This window comes from Furipterus horrens, unplaced genomic scaffold (assembly GCF_987537825.1).
Source record: "Furipterus horrens unplaced genomic scaffold, mFurHor1.1.pri manual_scaffold_13, whole genome shotgun sequence".
Lineage (NCBI taxonomy): Eukaryota > Metazoa > Chordata > Mammalia > Chiroptera > Furipteridae > Furipterus > Furipterus horrens.
The window spans coordinates 52,553,041-52,568,413 of NW_028327183.1; the positions used below are offsets into that span (position 1 = coordinate 52,553,041).

Consider the following 15,373-nt stretch of genomic DNA (forward strand, 5'->3'; position numbering starts at 1 on the left):
AAAGTTATGTTACAGAGCGAAAGGGGGTACTTTCACCTGGTGCCTTGGTATAATACCCAACAGCTAGTGTTGAGGAAAACAGGTCTTTATTTACAATATTCCAACCTGGGGAGGACAGTGAGCACTTCAGCTCAGAGCCCTGTTTTCCCACGGGGCCCAGCACTTTCCTTGCTCCCCAAAAGGCTAGAAGCCAAAAACATGCCCCAAAGTTCCCCATCTCTTATCTCTCAGCTGTCTCTTTCATAATCTGGGGTACAATGTCATCAGCCTCCATATAACAGTCCAGCAAAACATGTGCCATGGTGCACTGGATCACGTATGGTTCTCTCTTTGCCCTTTCAAAGCTACATGATGTTCTCCCTTCTCAAAGCCACATTGTATTCTCCCTTCTGAAAACCTCATGGAGAACCCAGCCAAAATGTCTGCTGTCTATTTTTAAACACCTGACCACGTCCTCTAATGCAGTGGGTGTGGTAACCAGTTCTGACCATTCACAGAACCTTGCATAGGCTCTGTATGCTCTTTCCATACCATTCCATGGTCAAAACCCCTCCCATCTTCTTGAGACCTTGGAAGAACCAAAGCAATTTGCATAACTGAGACACTAAGCTTCTAGCCATAGTCATGTAAAGCCGTCTTAAAATCTGTTCCCTTTTCCCCATCCCCCAACTCGCAGGCTCTGGGGATTTTTGGACACCCCCACTCTGTAACAGTTATACAGATTTAGATTATGGTGGATTTTTACCGTTAAGTCTTATTTTCTTTAAAACACCCTCAAACACACAGTTCTGCCTCTTCCTACCAAGCCAGGCTACTTTTAGAAAAGTCAGAGATACACTTTCGCTACCTGCCAGACCCAGTTCAGTTTTACCAGTAGCACCCAATGATGGGAGCATGATTGGGGAGGTTTTTGGTGTCGTGGTGTTCTCCAGCTCTTAATGCAGAACCACATGAATTTCTCAGACTTTCTGTAAACCGCATGGAGTTTTACTTTCCCTTTCAAAGATGCATGTTATCCTTCTCTGCCCTTCTTGCAAATCACGTGGATCTTTTCTCCTCCCTCTAAAATGGTAGCTGCCTTCTTTTTAAATCCCTCACCTGTGGCCTGTGAAGCAGAAGGTGTGATAACCGTTTGTGACCACTCACAGAACCTTGCAGAGGCCCTGTATGCTCTTACCTCACCACTTTCTGGTCAAAACCCCTGCCATCACTTTGGGTCCTTGGAAGAACCAATACCCTGTGCATAACTAAGACAGTAGTTACCAGCCATAGTTATGCAAAGGCATCTTAAAACCTGTTTCCTTTTCCCCATCCCCCAATCCATAGTATTTTTTGGGGGGGGGGTACCCCCACTCTGTAACAATAATACAATACTACTTTCACATCCATAAAAACACTAAAAATCATGAGAATTCAATTGTCCAATACTGTAAACAATTTATTCATTTCTAATAAGATTCAAATCATATCAAAACAGTGGTCCTCTATTTAATTTTTATATCATGATTCATAGTTGTATTTTTGTTTTAAAAAAAAGACATAGCTAAAGTCTTGTATTATATTTGTCACATACATATATAATAATGTAAGTAGGTAATTTGTATGGTAAATCTTTGCATACTCTCAGGAATACCTCTTATTATTGTGAGAAATGCTCACAATAAAAACTGGGTAACAGGACTTGAGCAGCAAAGCGAGGATTTTCACAAGTCTGGAGAGTTGGGCGAACTGTGTCTCAGCCAGGAGAATGTGCGCCCCAAATAGACAAAGAAATCTGGTTTTATAGTAATGTGATTAGCTCCCCTTCCCCTCTCCTTCTCCCCCGTTTCTCCATTACTGGTTACTCCGGAGTTACAACCCAACACGATTATCTAAATGCCCCTATTGTGATTTGTAAATATGCTACTGCTGTCAACTACCTTCTCGCATTTTCCCTTTGTCTGGTGATGACTATCTTTCTACTGGTTTGGGAGTCACTATTTCCTTGTTTCTTACATTATGACTCACTGTATGGACCTCAGATAATGTGTTTTTATTAATATGAACACAAGTCTCTGGGTCAGGAAAAGATGAAAACTTCTTTACCACTTTCATGATATGTCTTGTGACAACCTATCATGTCCCATGGGCCCTAGCGGCAGATCATGATTTTTCTTTGCTGAAGGGATCTTAGAAAAGGCCCAGCTACACTTTGGTCTCTGCAGCCCATATTACCCAGAATACATTGCGAGGAATACCACGCCCCTCCTAGCCACTGAAGGTTCGCGAAAGGCGTTGCTATTGGCGCTCACCGGGTAAGGCGGGACTTCCGGCGCGAGAACGGTCACTTTGTCTTCAGCCAAAGTGGGTTTGACCAGTTCTCTGAACCTCCCGGTCCCTGGGTGCTGCTGGAAATGCGGGGGCGGGGAAGGCGCCTGGGTCGTGGTCCACAGAGCACACACGAAAGTAAGGAGCTGGGAGACCCTGACAGGGTGAACCTGACAGAGGCCGCCATGCCCTTGGTGTCTTCGCCTCCCGCCGATACTTTCCCGCCTCCCCGACAGCGACGGTTGGCGGCCTCGCTCAGACGCCTCGCTGAGGTGAGTGCGCGGCCTCCCGCTTTCCCTCCTTCACAGACTCACGGCACGAACGCTACATCCCTGTGCCGCGTCCTGTCAGGCTTCGCGTCAGGCATCGTGAGGAGGGTCATCGGAAGAGTGTTGTGGTTTCTGCACACACAGCAATTACAGTGCAGAGTGAACACGAGGTTTTTGTATCTAAAATTCCCTTAGTATCTGGGTCTTGATTATTGACGCAAAGAGCAGCGGGCAGGAAAGGAGAAGTTCAGATCCCATTTCGGGCCTTTGCCGGGCTGTGGGATCCGTCAGATAAGGGGTTATTCCGTATCCTGCTGGAACGTCCCAATCCCTCTCTGGATGCCGAATGCCTAGTTTTGGGTGAGTCCAGAGATGTACGTGTACTACGGAGCAGGAAGGTGACAGAGCTGAGGGAGAGGACCTGGGGTCTGAAGACGTGAAGGAGGCAGACATTCCACAACGGCGAGCACTAGCAGAGGAAGTGAGAGATGACTGTGCCCGGTACCTCTTTTGGGGACTTAAGTGTAAAGCAGAAGGTCGTGTTTGGCTGTGACTTTGAAACATGATCTGGGACACTGAATGGCATTGCTTGTGGGGAAAAATGAGAACCTACAGTCACGTTCTAATCCTTATAGGGCGTTTATCGGCTCTCCGCTCCCCTCTAGGCCCCAAACAGCAGCTGTTGCTGAGCGTGAGTAGAGTAATTAATGGGGCTGTGATGACAGAGCGGCCAGCACTGGTATATGGGCCTGGTGTCCCTAGTGAACTGGGGAGCCCTGGAGGAAAGTGAACATGGGGACGAATTGTAAGAGAGTGTTACGGTTCTGACATAAGACAGCTCTTGTCATTTCTTTCAATTTCGACAGGTTGGAGTGACCTTTGGGGACATTGCCCTGTACTTCTCCAGGAAGGAATGGCGCCTCTTGGATGACAATCAGAGACGCCTGTACCTGGGTGTGATGCTGAAGAACTTTGAGCTTTTATTCTCACTGGGTAAGACCCTCACTGGCCAGTTACATAGACCTGGCTGTGCATTTCCCATGCCCCCTGTTCTCTACGGGGTGCTCTCCTCACCTGTGGGCGGTAAGCACTGCTTGATTTTCCAGGTTTCTGAGCAGTTGCTTTCCTTGGTAGGTGTCGTTTGTTTGCACTTTCTTTTTATCCCCCTGGAATAGCAATTCCTGAAGTAATGAACTTGTAGGGAAGGATTTGTGGTTGGTAATGTTGCAGGGAGGCTGATGAATACCACCTTGGTTAGTGAGAAAAAGCCTACTTTTCTATTCCTGTTGGTTATTTGTACATATTTGGGAAATTCTACATTTTTTTGGCTAATGAATTTTGAACATCATGTGTATTTAATGCCTTTTAAGCTAGTGATACTTGCTTTTAATATTGGCACAAGTTTTCCTCCCAAATGTTGATTTTGCTCTTCTTTTTGTGCCCTTTCAGTGCTTTTGCCAAGCCTGCATTTAGCATGTCTGCTGTTGCTAGTTTTGCAGGAAGCTCAGATGCTGGTTGCTAGTGTTAGTGAGAAAGTAATTTTATATAAGTCACGTAGATTTTTTTTTTTTTTTATGGACTCACGCGTTGCTTTGTTAATAGCCTATAGAATAGTGTTGACATAAGTTTGTATTTACTGGTAAATGAATTTACGTGACATTTTCTGAACGGAATCTACGGCAGCTTCAAGCCATACATGTATACGTTCTGCAAGTGTTTTCTCCCATCCTGAGTTTGCCTTCTTTTTTTTTTTTTTTCTCTTCTTAATACATTTTTCAGTTTCTATTTCTAGATAGAAAGGAAGGAAGGGAAAATAGAGAGAACCATCAATATGGGAGAGAAACATTGATCCTTTGCTTATCTCTCCAGCCCCAACCAGAGTCTGAAACAGGAACCCAGTCAAGTGTCCTGATCCAACAGGCCACCTGTAGGATTACAGGGTGACTTACACCAACTGAGCCACACTGGGCAGGGCTGCCTTTTCTTTCCGTTGCTCTTCTGTAGAGAAGCCTTTTCATTTATTGTAGGCTGAACTGCTTATATATGCTCTTTGCATTGTGGTTGTTGTCATGTTTAGAAGATTATTTCAAAAACTAATCTTCAGCCCTAAGTAGTAAGTGGGTTGATCGTCTTCCTTTTTACCAAAATGTCATCCGGTTGGATTCCCAGTCAGGGAACAGGCTTGGGTTTTTAGCTGGGTCCCCAGTTGGGGGTGTGGGACAGGCAACAAATTGATGCTTTTCTTGCACATCTATGACTCTCTCCCTCTCTGTTTCCCTCTCTTCCTCTTCCTGAAAAATAATGAATAAAATCTTTTACAAAAATTATGATGTAGATTAAAATGAAATAGAAATCTCTAAAGCATCTGTTCTAGGTTGCGTTTAAAGTATTTTAAGTTTTAGGACTGACATTTAATATTTCATACAAGTTCAACTTATTTTTATTAGTGATTTTTACTTTTGATTTACATGTGATTATCTATTTTCCCTAGCAGCATTAGGTAGGAAAATCATTTTTTTCTTAGGCCTGAAGTTCTTGTCAAATAGTAGTTGAATAGTGTTTATTTCTTGTTGTGGTATGCTATCCTATTGGTCTGTTTTTCTGTATTGATTTTAATAACACACTGGTTCTTTGGCTTTGTAATAGATTCAAGTCGGGAAGTCAGATGCTAACAAAATTTATTGTTGCTCAAGATTGCTTTTGCTATCAAAGTCTTTTGAGGCTCTGTACTCTACAGGATTCTTTTTTGATTTGTGTTAAAATACCATTGGAATTTCAAAAACTGCCTTTCTCTGTAGGTTGATTTGGGTACTATAGAGACTTTATTTTATTTAATTTTAAAATTTAAATTTAATTTTGAATTTGAACACTAGCTTTCTTTCAGGCATTTGCCTTTACATTGTTTTTTTTAAGCACTGTATTGTCCTGTTCAATATTCAGATTTTCATCTTTTTCAGTTTAATTTATTAATATGTATTTTATTGTTTTTGATGCTATTGTAATGTTTACTATCTTCTTAATTTCTTTATTTTTTTCTTACTCCTGACCTGAGGTTATGTACATTGATTTTATAGACAGAGTAAGCGGGAGAGGGAGCGAATCACATTATGTGACAGAGAAACATCGATGGGTTACCTCCTACATGTACCCCAACCTGGGACCCAACAAGCAACCTATTTGGTTTCTCTGACCTGGAGCATAGAAACTAAGACACCTGGCCATGACTCTTCACTTGTTTATCAAAGAATTTATGATTAGTATGTAGAAGTGGAACTCAGATTTGTAATTTGAATTTTGTGTCCAGTCACTTTTCTCCATTTATTTATGTATTTCTTTAATTTATTTTTTTGTTTTTGTCTAAGTATATTTTATTGATTATGCTGGTACACATTTTTGAGTTTTTTTTCCCTTTGCTCCCCTCCACCCACATGTCACTTTCCTCCAGTGTCCCACCCTTCTTAGTTCATGTCCATGGGACATATCTATGTTCTTTGCCTTCTCCCTTTCCTATATATTCTTTTTTTTAAAGAGAGAGAGGAGGGGGAAAGGAGAAAGAAACATCAATGTGTGGTTGCCTCTCATGCGCCCCCAACTTGGGACCTGGCGTGCAACCTGGTCATGTGCCCTGACTGGGAATCGAACCAGTGACACCTGGTTTTCAGGCCGATGCTCAATCCTCTGAACCACAGCACCCAAGGTGTTTCCTATATATTCTTAACATTCCTCTGTTTATTTAGTATGTACCAATTATATTTCTTAATCTTTGCACCATTTCCCCATTTCTACCCTTTCCCATTGCATCTGATAATCCTCCCAATGATTCTCATACCTGTGATTTTGTTCCTTTTCTAGTTGTTTGCTCGGGGTTTTACGTTTGTGTTTGTGTTTTTGTTTTAGATTCTGTTGATAGTTTTGAGTTTGATCTCATATTAATGTTCACAGTATTGAGCCTCTTCTTTTTCTTAAATAAGTCTCTTAAACATTTCCTATAATAATGGGTTGGTGATGATGAAATCCTTTAGCTTTACCTTGACCAAGAAGTACTTTATCTGCCTTTCCATTCTAAATGATTGTTTTCTGGATGGAGTAATCTTGGTTGGGGATCCTTGGTTTTCATCACTTTCAATACTTGTTGCCAGTCCCTTTTTGCCTGCTGAGTGTCTTTGAGATATCAGTTAATAATCGTTTTTTTTTTAAGGATTTTGTTTATTTATTTTTAAAGAGAGGAGAAGGAAGGGAGAAAAATAGGGAGAGATACATCAATTTGTGGGGACCTAGCGTGCAACCCAGTCATATGCCCTGACTGAGATTTGAATTGGTGACCCTTTGGTTCACAGTGTGGCACTCAATCCACTAATCCACACCAGCCAGGGCTGATGGTCTTATAGGAGTAGGTAATTCTCTTCTTTTGTTGCTTTTAAGATTCTCTCTTTATCTTTAACTTTTTGGATATTAATTATTCTGTGCCTTGGTGTGTTCCTCCTTGGATCTAGCTTCTTTGGGATTCTCTTGCTTGCTGAATTTTTATGTCTGTTTTATTTACTAAGTTAGGAAATTTTCTTTCACTGTTTTTTTCACATAAATTTTCAATGTCTTGCTCTTTCTCTTCTCCTTCTGCCACCCCTATGATTTATATGTTGACACGTTTAAAGTTGTCTGAGAAGTTCCTTCTTCTTGTTTATTCAATTTTTGTTTTTTGATTCTGTACTGGTTGAGTGTTTATTTCTTCATGAGGTTTCATATTGTTGTTTTGAACCCAAGCTTCCATCCCTTCTCTCTTTGTTTCTTGTGGATTTCCTTCATTTCACTAAGTAGCCTTCATTTCTTCTCATATGCATTTATCGTAGTTACTCTTGCCGGTCAAGACTGTGAACATCGTTATGACCAGTGTTTTGTACTCTCTCTCAGTTAGGTTGTCTCCTTATTGCTCAGACCTCCCACTAGAACCTTGAATGCTACCTCTTTTGGGCCATTTTTCTCTGTCTTCTCAACTTGACAGCCTTCCTCTTTTCCCCTCTTTGTCTTAGGTATGGCTATTGCACCAGTTATGATGTAAGTGGCAGAGCCTTAGATACTCGTCAGTGTGGGGTGACCTGTTTCACCACGTTGTTGTTCTGTATGTGTGGGATGGATCTCAGAGGTAACAATGGCACTTGCTCCTGCATCTCATTTAAACTGGTGCACCTCTAGCTGTTGCCCTGGTTGTGTTTCCGAGAGTGGATGGGTTTGCACACATTCTAGGAGCGTCAGGACCTCTACACAAATGGACTATGCTGAGAGACTGAGAGATTCTCCCTCCACCTCAAACCCCACTGGTTTTCAGATAGTCAGAAGCAATGAGGCTTATTGTCCTGGCACTGGAGTCATGAGCTGCACAGACCCGTCTGGGGCTGAGCTCACTCCCCAGGTGTTTCTCCAGACGCTTTTAATATATTACTGCTCTTTCCGCTGGCTGGCCACAGCTACTGCCTTGCTGCAAATGCTCCTGCCGCACTGCCTCCTCTTTGTCCCTCCTGTCTTATCAGGATGAGTATTACTTCCTTATGTCTTTGTTGGGCATCCATGCAGTTCCATTTTCTTGTAGTTCTGGTGGTTTTTACCTATGAGGTTGTTGTGATCTTATTGTTGTGGAGGGTGGTAAAGTGTGTGGACCTAAACCTTTGTCTTGGCTGGAAGTCCTGTTTATGTATTTGTAAAAATTTTTATTTATTGATTTCAGAGAAGAATGGAGCCTGATGCACAGGGGAAAGGGAAACATTTTTCCGTGGTTCCAACCATTTTTGCATTCATAGGCCATTTCGGTATTGTTCTACAATCTAGGGGCATTGAAACGCGGACAGGGTTCTGAATTTTTTTTAATTTGGGAAGATTACTGTGGGAATCTGACAGTTTTTTTTTTTTCCCATAGGGTCATGTCATGTACTGGTACCTGTCATGATGATGCATTGTGGTTTGTGGTGTTGGGTGCAGTTTTATGTCTTAAATTGTTCTTTAAATTATTTGAGGCCTTTGTTTTAGTCTAACAAAAGGTTTTCCAATTACATGTATCTTCCATAAAATTGCTCTTAGATATTTTCTTTTTTTGTCTTCTCTATTTCCTTTAATTTATTTTTTCCTTTCTTAGGTTTGAGTTTACTTTCTTGTTGTTTTTAAAGTTTTCTGAGTTGTAATGATGGATTATTTATTTCAATTTTTTTTAATGTAGAAATCACTATAAAATTTTCTCTTAAAATTGCATTTTATACATAAGCTGTGGTAGATTATGTTTCTATATACTATGCCCCTAGGTATTTTTTAGAGATTTATTTATTTTTGATGATATTTTATAGTGATTTGACTGTTTTGTGTTTGTAAAATGATTTTTGCTGCTGTTTTTCAAGACTTCATAAAACCCCTCATTTTCTTTACAATTTATTTTATACTGGTAAGACCTTTACTGCATCCAAGTATTCTACCTATTGAGTCTTTACCACATATCCCTTTATTTATTTTTCTATGTCACAATTCACAAGTTATATATAGTGTATCTAATAGGGTAGAGAATGGTGGCTTCATTATTTTTAGTAGATTAAATTTTAAACCTTTATGATAGCTGCGTAATATGCATTCTATCAGTCCGGTGTCACTGTATAGTGAATTTGATTTTATTCTCACTTTTTCTGGTGAGAATTATACTTCCCCATCTATTTGAGTTTCTATTTAGTACTGTTTCATTTGATCTTAAACAAGTTTTTTTGGCATTCCTAATAAGTCAGGTTGAGTGGCAGTGAAGTTCTTTAGTGTTTGTTTCTCTGGGAAAGTATTTTTCTGAAAAGCTGTTTCTGGGTAAAATATTAATTCTTTTCATTTATTGTTCTAAATATAATATTTTCATAATCTCCTAGTCTGCAAGTGTTCTTCAGAGGAATCTGCTGATACCCTTATTGAGGCATGCCCCTGTATGCAAGGAGTTTCTACCTTCTTTGTGTTTTCACAGCTCTCTTTGCCTTTGATTTTTGACACTTTAGTTTTTCTTTCTCGGTGAAGTCCGGTTTGTTTTGAACCTGTACAGGAACTTCTGAGTAGGCATTCACTTAATTATTCAGAGCTTTTTTTCATGTTGAGGAAGTCAGTCTTCAGCTCAGTGTTTTAAAATAAATGTTCTACCTATCTTGGTCCTTGTCTGCCTTTTCTCTGTCTCTGACACACACACACACACACACACACACACACACACACACACAGTGATTCCCATAATGCAAAGAGCAGGTACCCTTGTCGTGTTACTTTATTGACCTTGCCGCATTTTAAATTTTTAAAAAAGATTTTATTTATTTATTTTTAGAGAGAGGGGAAAGGAGTGAGGAAGGGTGGCAGAGAATCATAAATTTGTGGTTGCCTCTCACATCCCCAACCGGGGATGTGGCCTGCAACCCATGCATGTGCCCTGATTGGGAATCAAAACAGCGACCCTTTGGTTTGCAGGCCAGCACTCAATCCACTGAGCCATAAAAGCCAGGGCCACATTTAAAATTTTTATTTTCATTTTTGTTTCTCTTCACCTTGATGCTTTAAAATGAAATATTTTTCCATGACTTACTTTAACAATTTTTATTACAGTTTTCATTTGTTCCATGTAATTTGGCCATGGCACTATATCTCTTTTTATTATATGTATATTGTTCTGTATATTTGATATTCTCCTATTGTTCCTGTGTCAGTTTCTCCTTTACGTTGGGTCCATTTGTATTCTCTGGTGACTCATGGGTGTTTTTGAAAGTAAATATTTTGGATTCCTTATCAGGTTTCCATAGAATTTCATTCCTTTGGTATCGATTATTGGGAAATTCTTATGCTCTCTTGGTAGTGGCCTTATATGTCATGTTTATTTTAACTATGTAACGATCTCTAAACATTAGAGGAAACGGAAACTCCTTTCGATTTTATGGCCAGAGAAATAGTTCATCACATCTGGGTGTGTGGTTCACTCAGTTGCTGCTGTGTTTTAGTCTTAAGACGAGTCCCAGCAGCCTACTCTCCTTGATGCTACATGAGTTGAGGTCAGAATGACAAAATCTATACAAGTCCAATCTGCTTCCACAGAATTTCTTTTCACTGATAGTTGGGTGTTTCAGAGTCTTTGGTGGCAAATGTTGCTGGGGACAACTTGATTTTTTGTGTTTTTCCAGGTCTAGGCTGTCAACAAATAGATTTGTTTTGGATTTCATGCCAAGAAACTCTATAGGGCCCTCTTATGAGTAAACTGTGGGAGCTTCACAGATGTTGCAGGGGCTTCTGTGATTCTTAAAAAAGAAAATTTCCAGTGTTTATCACAGAACACTTGTGTAAAGTCAACTAGCATGATCACAGTGGTTCACAGAGGTGACTGAGACCCCTGTTTTTGATCCTAACCATCTTCAAACGGATTTGGTAACCCACACCCCAGTCATGCTTTCTATGAGGTTCTGTGTTCTTTGTTCCTTTGCTGCTTTGGTGTTGTTGTTGTTGATGATTATTAATTAATTTTAGAAACACCAGGTAAAGGCGGAGGCAGGAAAATAAGTTTTTTATTCCAGTTATTTATGCATTCATGGGTTGCTTCTACTATGTGCCTTGTCCGAAAATCAAACCCCCAACCTTGGTGTATGGAGATGACCTTCTCACCAACTGAGCAACCATGTCAGGTCTGATTTCCTATTTGTCTTAAGTGAATTTTTATTCCCCTTCCCTGTGGAGGATTTAGTCTGTCGGTAGCTGTTTACCTGTACTGGAAGAAGGGAAAATTGTCATACTTCTTATTTGAGCATGTTGCTGAAGTCACGCACAAAGATGTTTTTCTGTGGTCTCTTTCCTCTTCATTGTCCTGTCATAGTGCTGGCCATCCATGTCTGCATTTATTCTCTTTAAATTTATATGGCCTATATTCTATATAACAACACCACTGAAATTTAAGGGAAGAATCATTTGTGATTCTGCAGAGTAACATCACTCCATCCATGCCAGACGGGACCTAGATCTAGTCTTGGCTCCTAAAGGGCTGTTGGAAATGTTTTCACAATTAGGCTTTGTTGAAGTCATAGCTAGGAATCTATTTTGTTCATAAGTATTTTATCCCCATTTCCTGTTCATCAGCCCATTCCTCTCATCCTTGTTTTTCGTTGAGAGTTTGTCAGTTACTCAATTCTAAGTTTTCATTTTCACTGCCATTCTGAGCCCACAGATCATCTTGACTTCTCTAAACTTTGTCCCGCAACTATTTCTCTTATAGTTATTTTTTCCTCCCCTGTAACATTGGTCTATGCTTGCAGATATTTGGTGTGCGCTGTCACCATTGTATTGACCTTGAATATTATAGGCTTTGATACAACTGAGGTTGACAAGCTTGAGTTAATAGAGAGGATTCTACACAGCCTCACATCACCAGTGGGAAAGGTCCTACAGGAAGCCTTTAGAGGAAGAACAACGAGTATTCCCTGACTATCCTCTCTGTGTTTCATTCCATACTTCTGTCTATTACTTGGTTAGGTCGCCACCACTGAGTTACTTTTGTGACTATTAAACGGCTATTTCTTCAGTGTGCTACTGAATTGTATTGAAAATGGTTTCATAGATTTATGCCAAGGTGTGAATGCTGTCCGTTTGTGATGAAGATATTTCTCTTTTTATAATTTTTGTGATGATGTTACTTATTTATTTTGTTAGAAAGGGGATGGTAGGAAAAAGGGATGAAGAGATATATCAATTTGTGGTTGCCTTGCAACTGAGGACCTGGCCAGCAACCCAGGTATTTGTCTTGACTGGGAATTGGATCACTGCCTATTGATTTGCAACCAGCACTCCATCCACTCAGCCAAAGCTGTCAGGATGACTATATTTCTTCCTAAGACAAGATACACTTCACAAGTTTTTCCTTTCTTTCAGGTTGCTGCTGTGGAGCAGAGGATGTGGAAGCACTGAATGAACAGGATGTTTCTGTAAGAGTGTCAGAGGCAACGAATCACAAGGCAGCTTTGTCTCCCCATGAGAGCCACCCCTGTGAGAATTGTCGGGCAGTTTGGCGAGACATTTCTCACTTCATAGAGGAGCAGGAAACACAGCATATTCAGAAACTGTTGAAATGTGGGGCATGTGGAAAACGATATTATTTCAGTACTAAGTGTCACGAGCACCGAGACCTTCACAAGAGAGAAAAGACTTTCATGGGAGCGGTGGACAGCATGTCACTTGCCAAGGATTGCAATTATAATGTGTTCCAGAAGCTTCTTACCTGTAGAGAGGTTCAACAGGACATTCTTTCAGAGTTAATATATCCCCCACAAGAGACCAATCACACCAGAGAGAGGCTAAAGAGCAACTTGATGCCAGGAGTGACTACTGAAAGAAAAAATTATTTCACCCTGATTGACTGTAAAAAAGCTGTTCGCTGCAAGCATACATATGTTCAGAACAAGGGTGTTTCTAACAAAAGACCATATTTTGTGTGCTGTGATTGTGGAAAATATTTTACCAGAATTTCTAATTCTTATCCAAAGACAATTCACACTGGACCAAGTCTCTATCATTGCAGTGAATGTGGGAAATCTTATCGCAGTAGTACCGGCCTTCGTTATCATCAGAGATTTCACACAGGTGAAAGGCCTTATGAGTGCAGTGAATGTGGGAAATCTTATCGCTGTAACAATGGACTTCGTTATCATCAGAGATTACACACAGGTGAAAGGCCTTATAAGTGCAGTGAATGTGGGAAATCTTATCGCTGTAACACTGGCCTTCGTTCTCATCAGAGATTACACACAGGTGAAAAGCCATATGCGTGCCGTGAATGTGGGAAATGTTTTACCACCAATGGCAAACTTCATGTACATCAAAGAGTTCACACTGGGGAAAGACCTTACAAGTGCAGTGAATGTGGGAAATCTTTTTCCAGCAATGGCTACCTTCATGTACATCAAACAGTTCACACTGGGGAAAGGCCTTATGAGTGCAGTGAATGTGGGAAATCTTTTACCTGGAAGAATGCCCTTCATAACCATCAGCAAGTTCACACAGGTGAAAGGCCTTATAAATGCAATGAATGTGGGAAATCTTTTACCTGGAAGCAGAGCCTTGATGCCCATTGGCGAGTTCATACTGGTGAAAGGCGTTATGAGTGCAGTGAATGTGGGAAATCTTTTACCTGTAAGAATACCCTTCATACACATCATCGAGTTCACACAGGTAAAAGGCCTTATAAGTGCAGCGAATGTGGGAAATCTTTTATCTGGAAACATGGCTTTAATTCCCATAGGCGAGTTCATAATGATGAAAGGTCTTATGCGTGCAGTGAATGTGGGAAATCTTTCATGCAAAAGCAAGCTCTAAAAGGCCATCAGAGAGTTCACACAAGTGAAATGCCTTATAAGTGCATTGAATGTGGCAAATCTTTTATCTGTAATCTGGAACTTTGTCACCATCGCAGAGTTCATACTGGGGAAAGGCCTTATGAGTGCACCATATGTGGGAAATCTTTTAGTATCAGACAGAACCTTCATAATCATCAGAGAGTTCATACTGGACAAAGGTCTCATCAGTGTAGGGAACCTGGGAAATCTTTCGTCCATAGCGGTGGCCTTCAGTATCATCACAGTGTTCACAGAAGAGAAAGGCCTTAGGGTTGCAGAGAATGTGGAAAATCTTATACTATCACTGGCCTTGGTTATGAGGAGAGATTTCATCATAGGAGAAGGCATTATGAGTGCAGTTAATGTGGGAGATGTTTTGCAACAATTCTAACCTACCTTCACATGGAACGGAGGTCTTCGGTGTTTAGGAAATGTACAGGGTTTATTTTTTTCATTTAACAATACTGTAGGTAATTTTTTGAAGGATTGTTTTTCTGAATCAAGTTCCATACAGCCAGAAACAGCACTAGGAGGTTCCACATAAAAAATTTTTATATCAGTATCATGTTTTCATGCTGAACGATTTTTAGGTATCCAGGTCTTTTCCAGATCCACATCACTGCATATGTCTATCCCTGAAGGTATTTCACCTGCACCACCTATAGTGTTCCCAGAGATTGCATGAGTCAGCAGTAACATGTGCTCCCAGAAGGTCACTGTTCCCTGATTTGGTGGAGAAAATTAGGAATAGCCTAAGTTTTTATCTCTTGAAAAACTCATCAGTTGCAGAATTGACCTGACTTCAAGTTGTCCAGAGAACGTCATCTGAGTCCAGCTGCCAGCCTGCAGAAGGACCGCCTTTCTCAGGGACAGGCTGTTTTTATATACCAGCGGTAATTTTTCAGTGTCCAAAAGATGAATGCAAGAATTGTTGGGCTAATCTCCCTTTGGTTTATACAATAATGCAGGTGTTTTTCCTAACTTTTCTTTCATCTTAGGTGCTGTATTCATGGTTTGGGTTAGTATATAAACAGTTTTGGACCCCAGAAGGTTAAAGACATAAACAACTTTTATGTGTCTATCAGTGTCTCTCTTCCGCGGGGATAATTTGGTGCAGAAATTAACTCAGCTGTTTTTCCCAAATTTGCATTCCTGCTCCTATCCACCTAGTAAAGATGGTGGGCTCTCTAGTTCTCAGGAGAAGTCTCAATGCTGTGAATTTCAGGAGACACTCAGATTAGTCCAAGGAGAGGGTAGCTATGACAATCTCAAGTGTGCCTGGGAATAGCATGAATTTTCTTTTGTGTTGAAAACAGAGGCTAATACTATAGGAGGGAATCTCTGGCTCTGTTCATGCAATAGGCCATATGCCATAATGTCTGCAATTGCATGGGTGATGGTCACTAGTTGTAGCACCATAGGGGTAAGAGTAAACTG

The 15,373-nt window shown here is 40.6% G+C and overlaps 2 protein-coding genes across 2 annotated transcripts in view; both read left to right on the forward strand.

Moving 5' to 3' along the window:
• The first annotated feature begins 2,352 nt into the window (after positions 1-2,352).
• The window catches only part of LOC149995293 (uncharacterized), a 37,121-nt gene continuing 24,100 nt past the window's right edge, over positions 2,353-15,373 (forward strand). Inside the window, exon 1 of the mRNA XM_090260588.1 lies at positions 2,353-2,579. Within this exon, the coding sequence (XP_090116714.1) occupies positions 2,394-2,579 (186 nt within the window). The 5' untranslated portion in view covers positions 2,353-2,393. The remainder of the gene's footprint in view (positions 2,580-15,373) is intronic.
• LOC149995294 (uncharacterized) lies at positions 3,065-14,938 on the forward strand. The gene is made up of 4 exons (XM_090260877.1): positions 3,065-3,077; positions 3,242-3,315; positions 3,443-3,569; positions 12,477-14,938. Exons 1-4 carry the CDS (start codon positions 3,065-3,067, stop codon positions 14,204-14,206), a joined length of 1,944 nt encoding a protein of 647 aa, XP_090117003.1. The 3' UTR covers positions 14,207-14,938.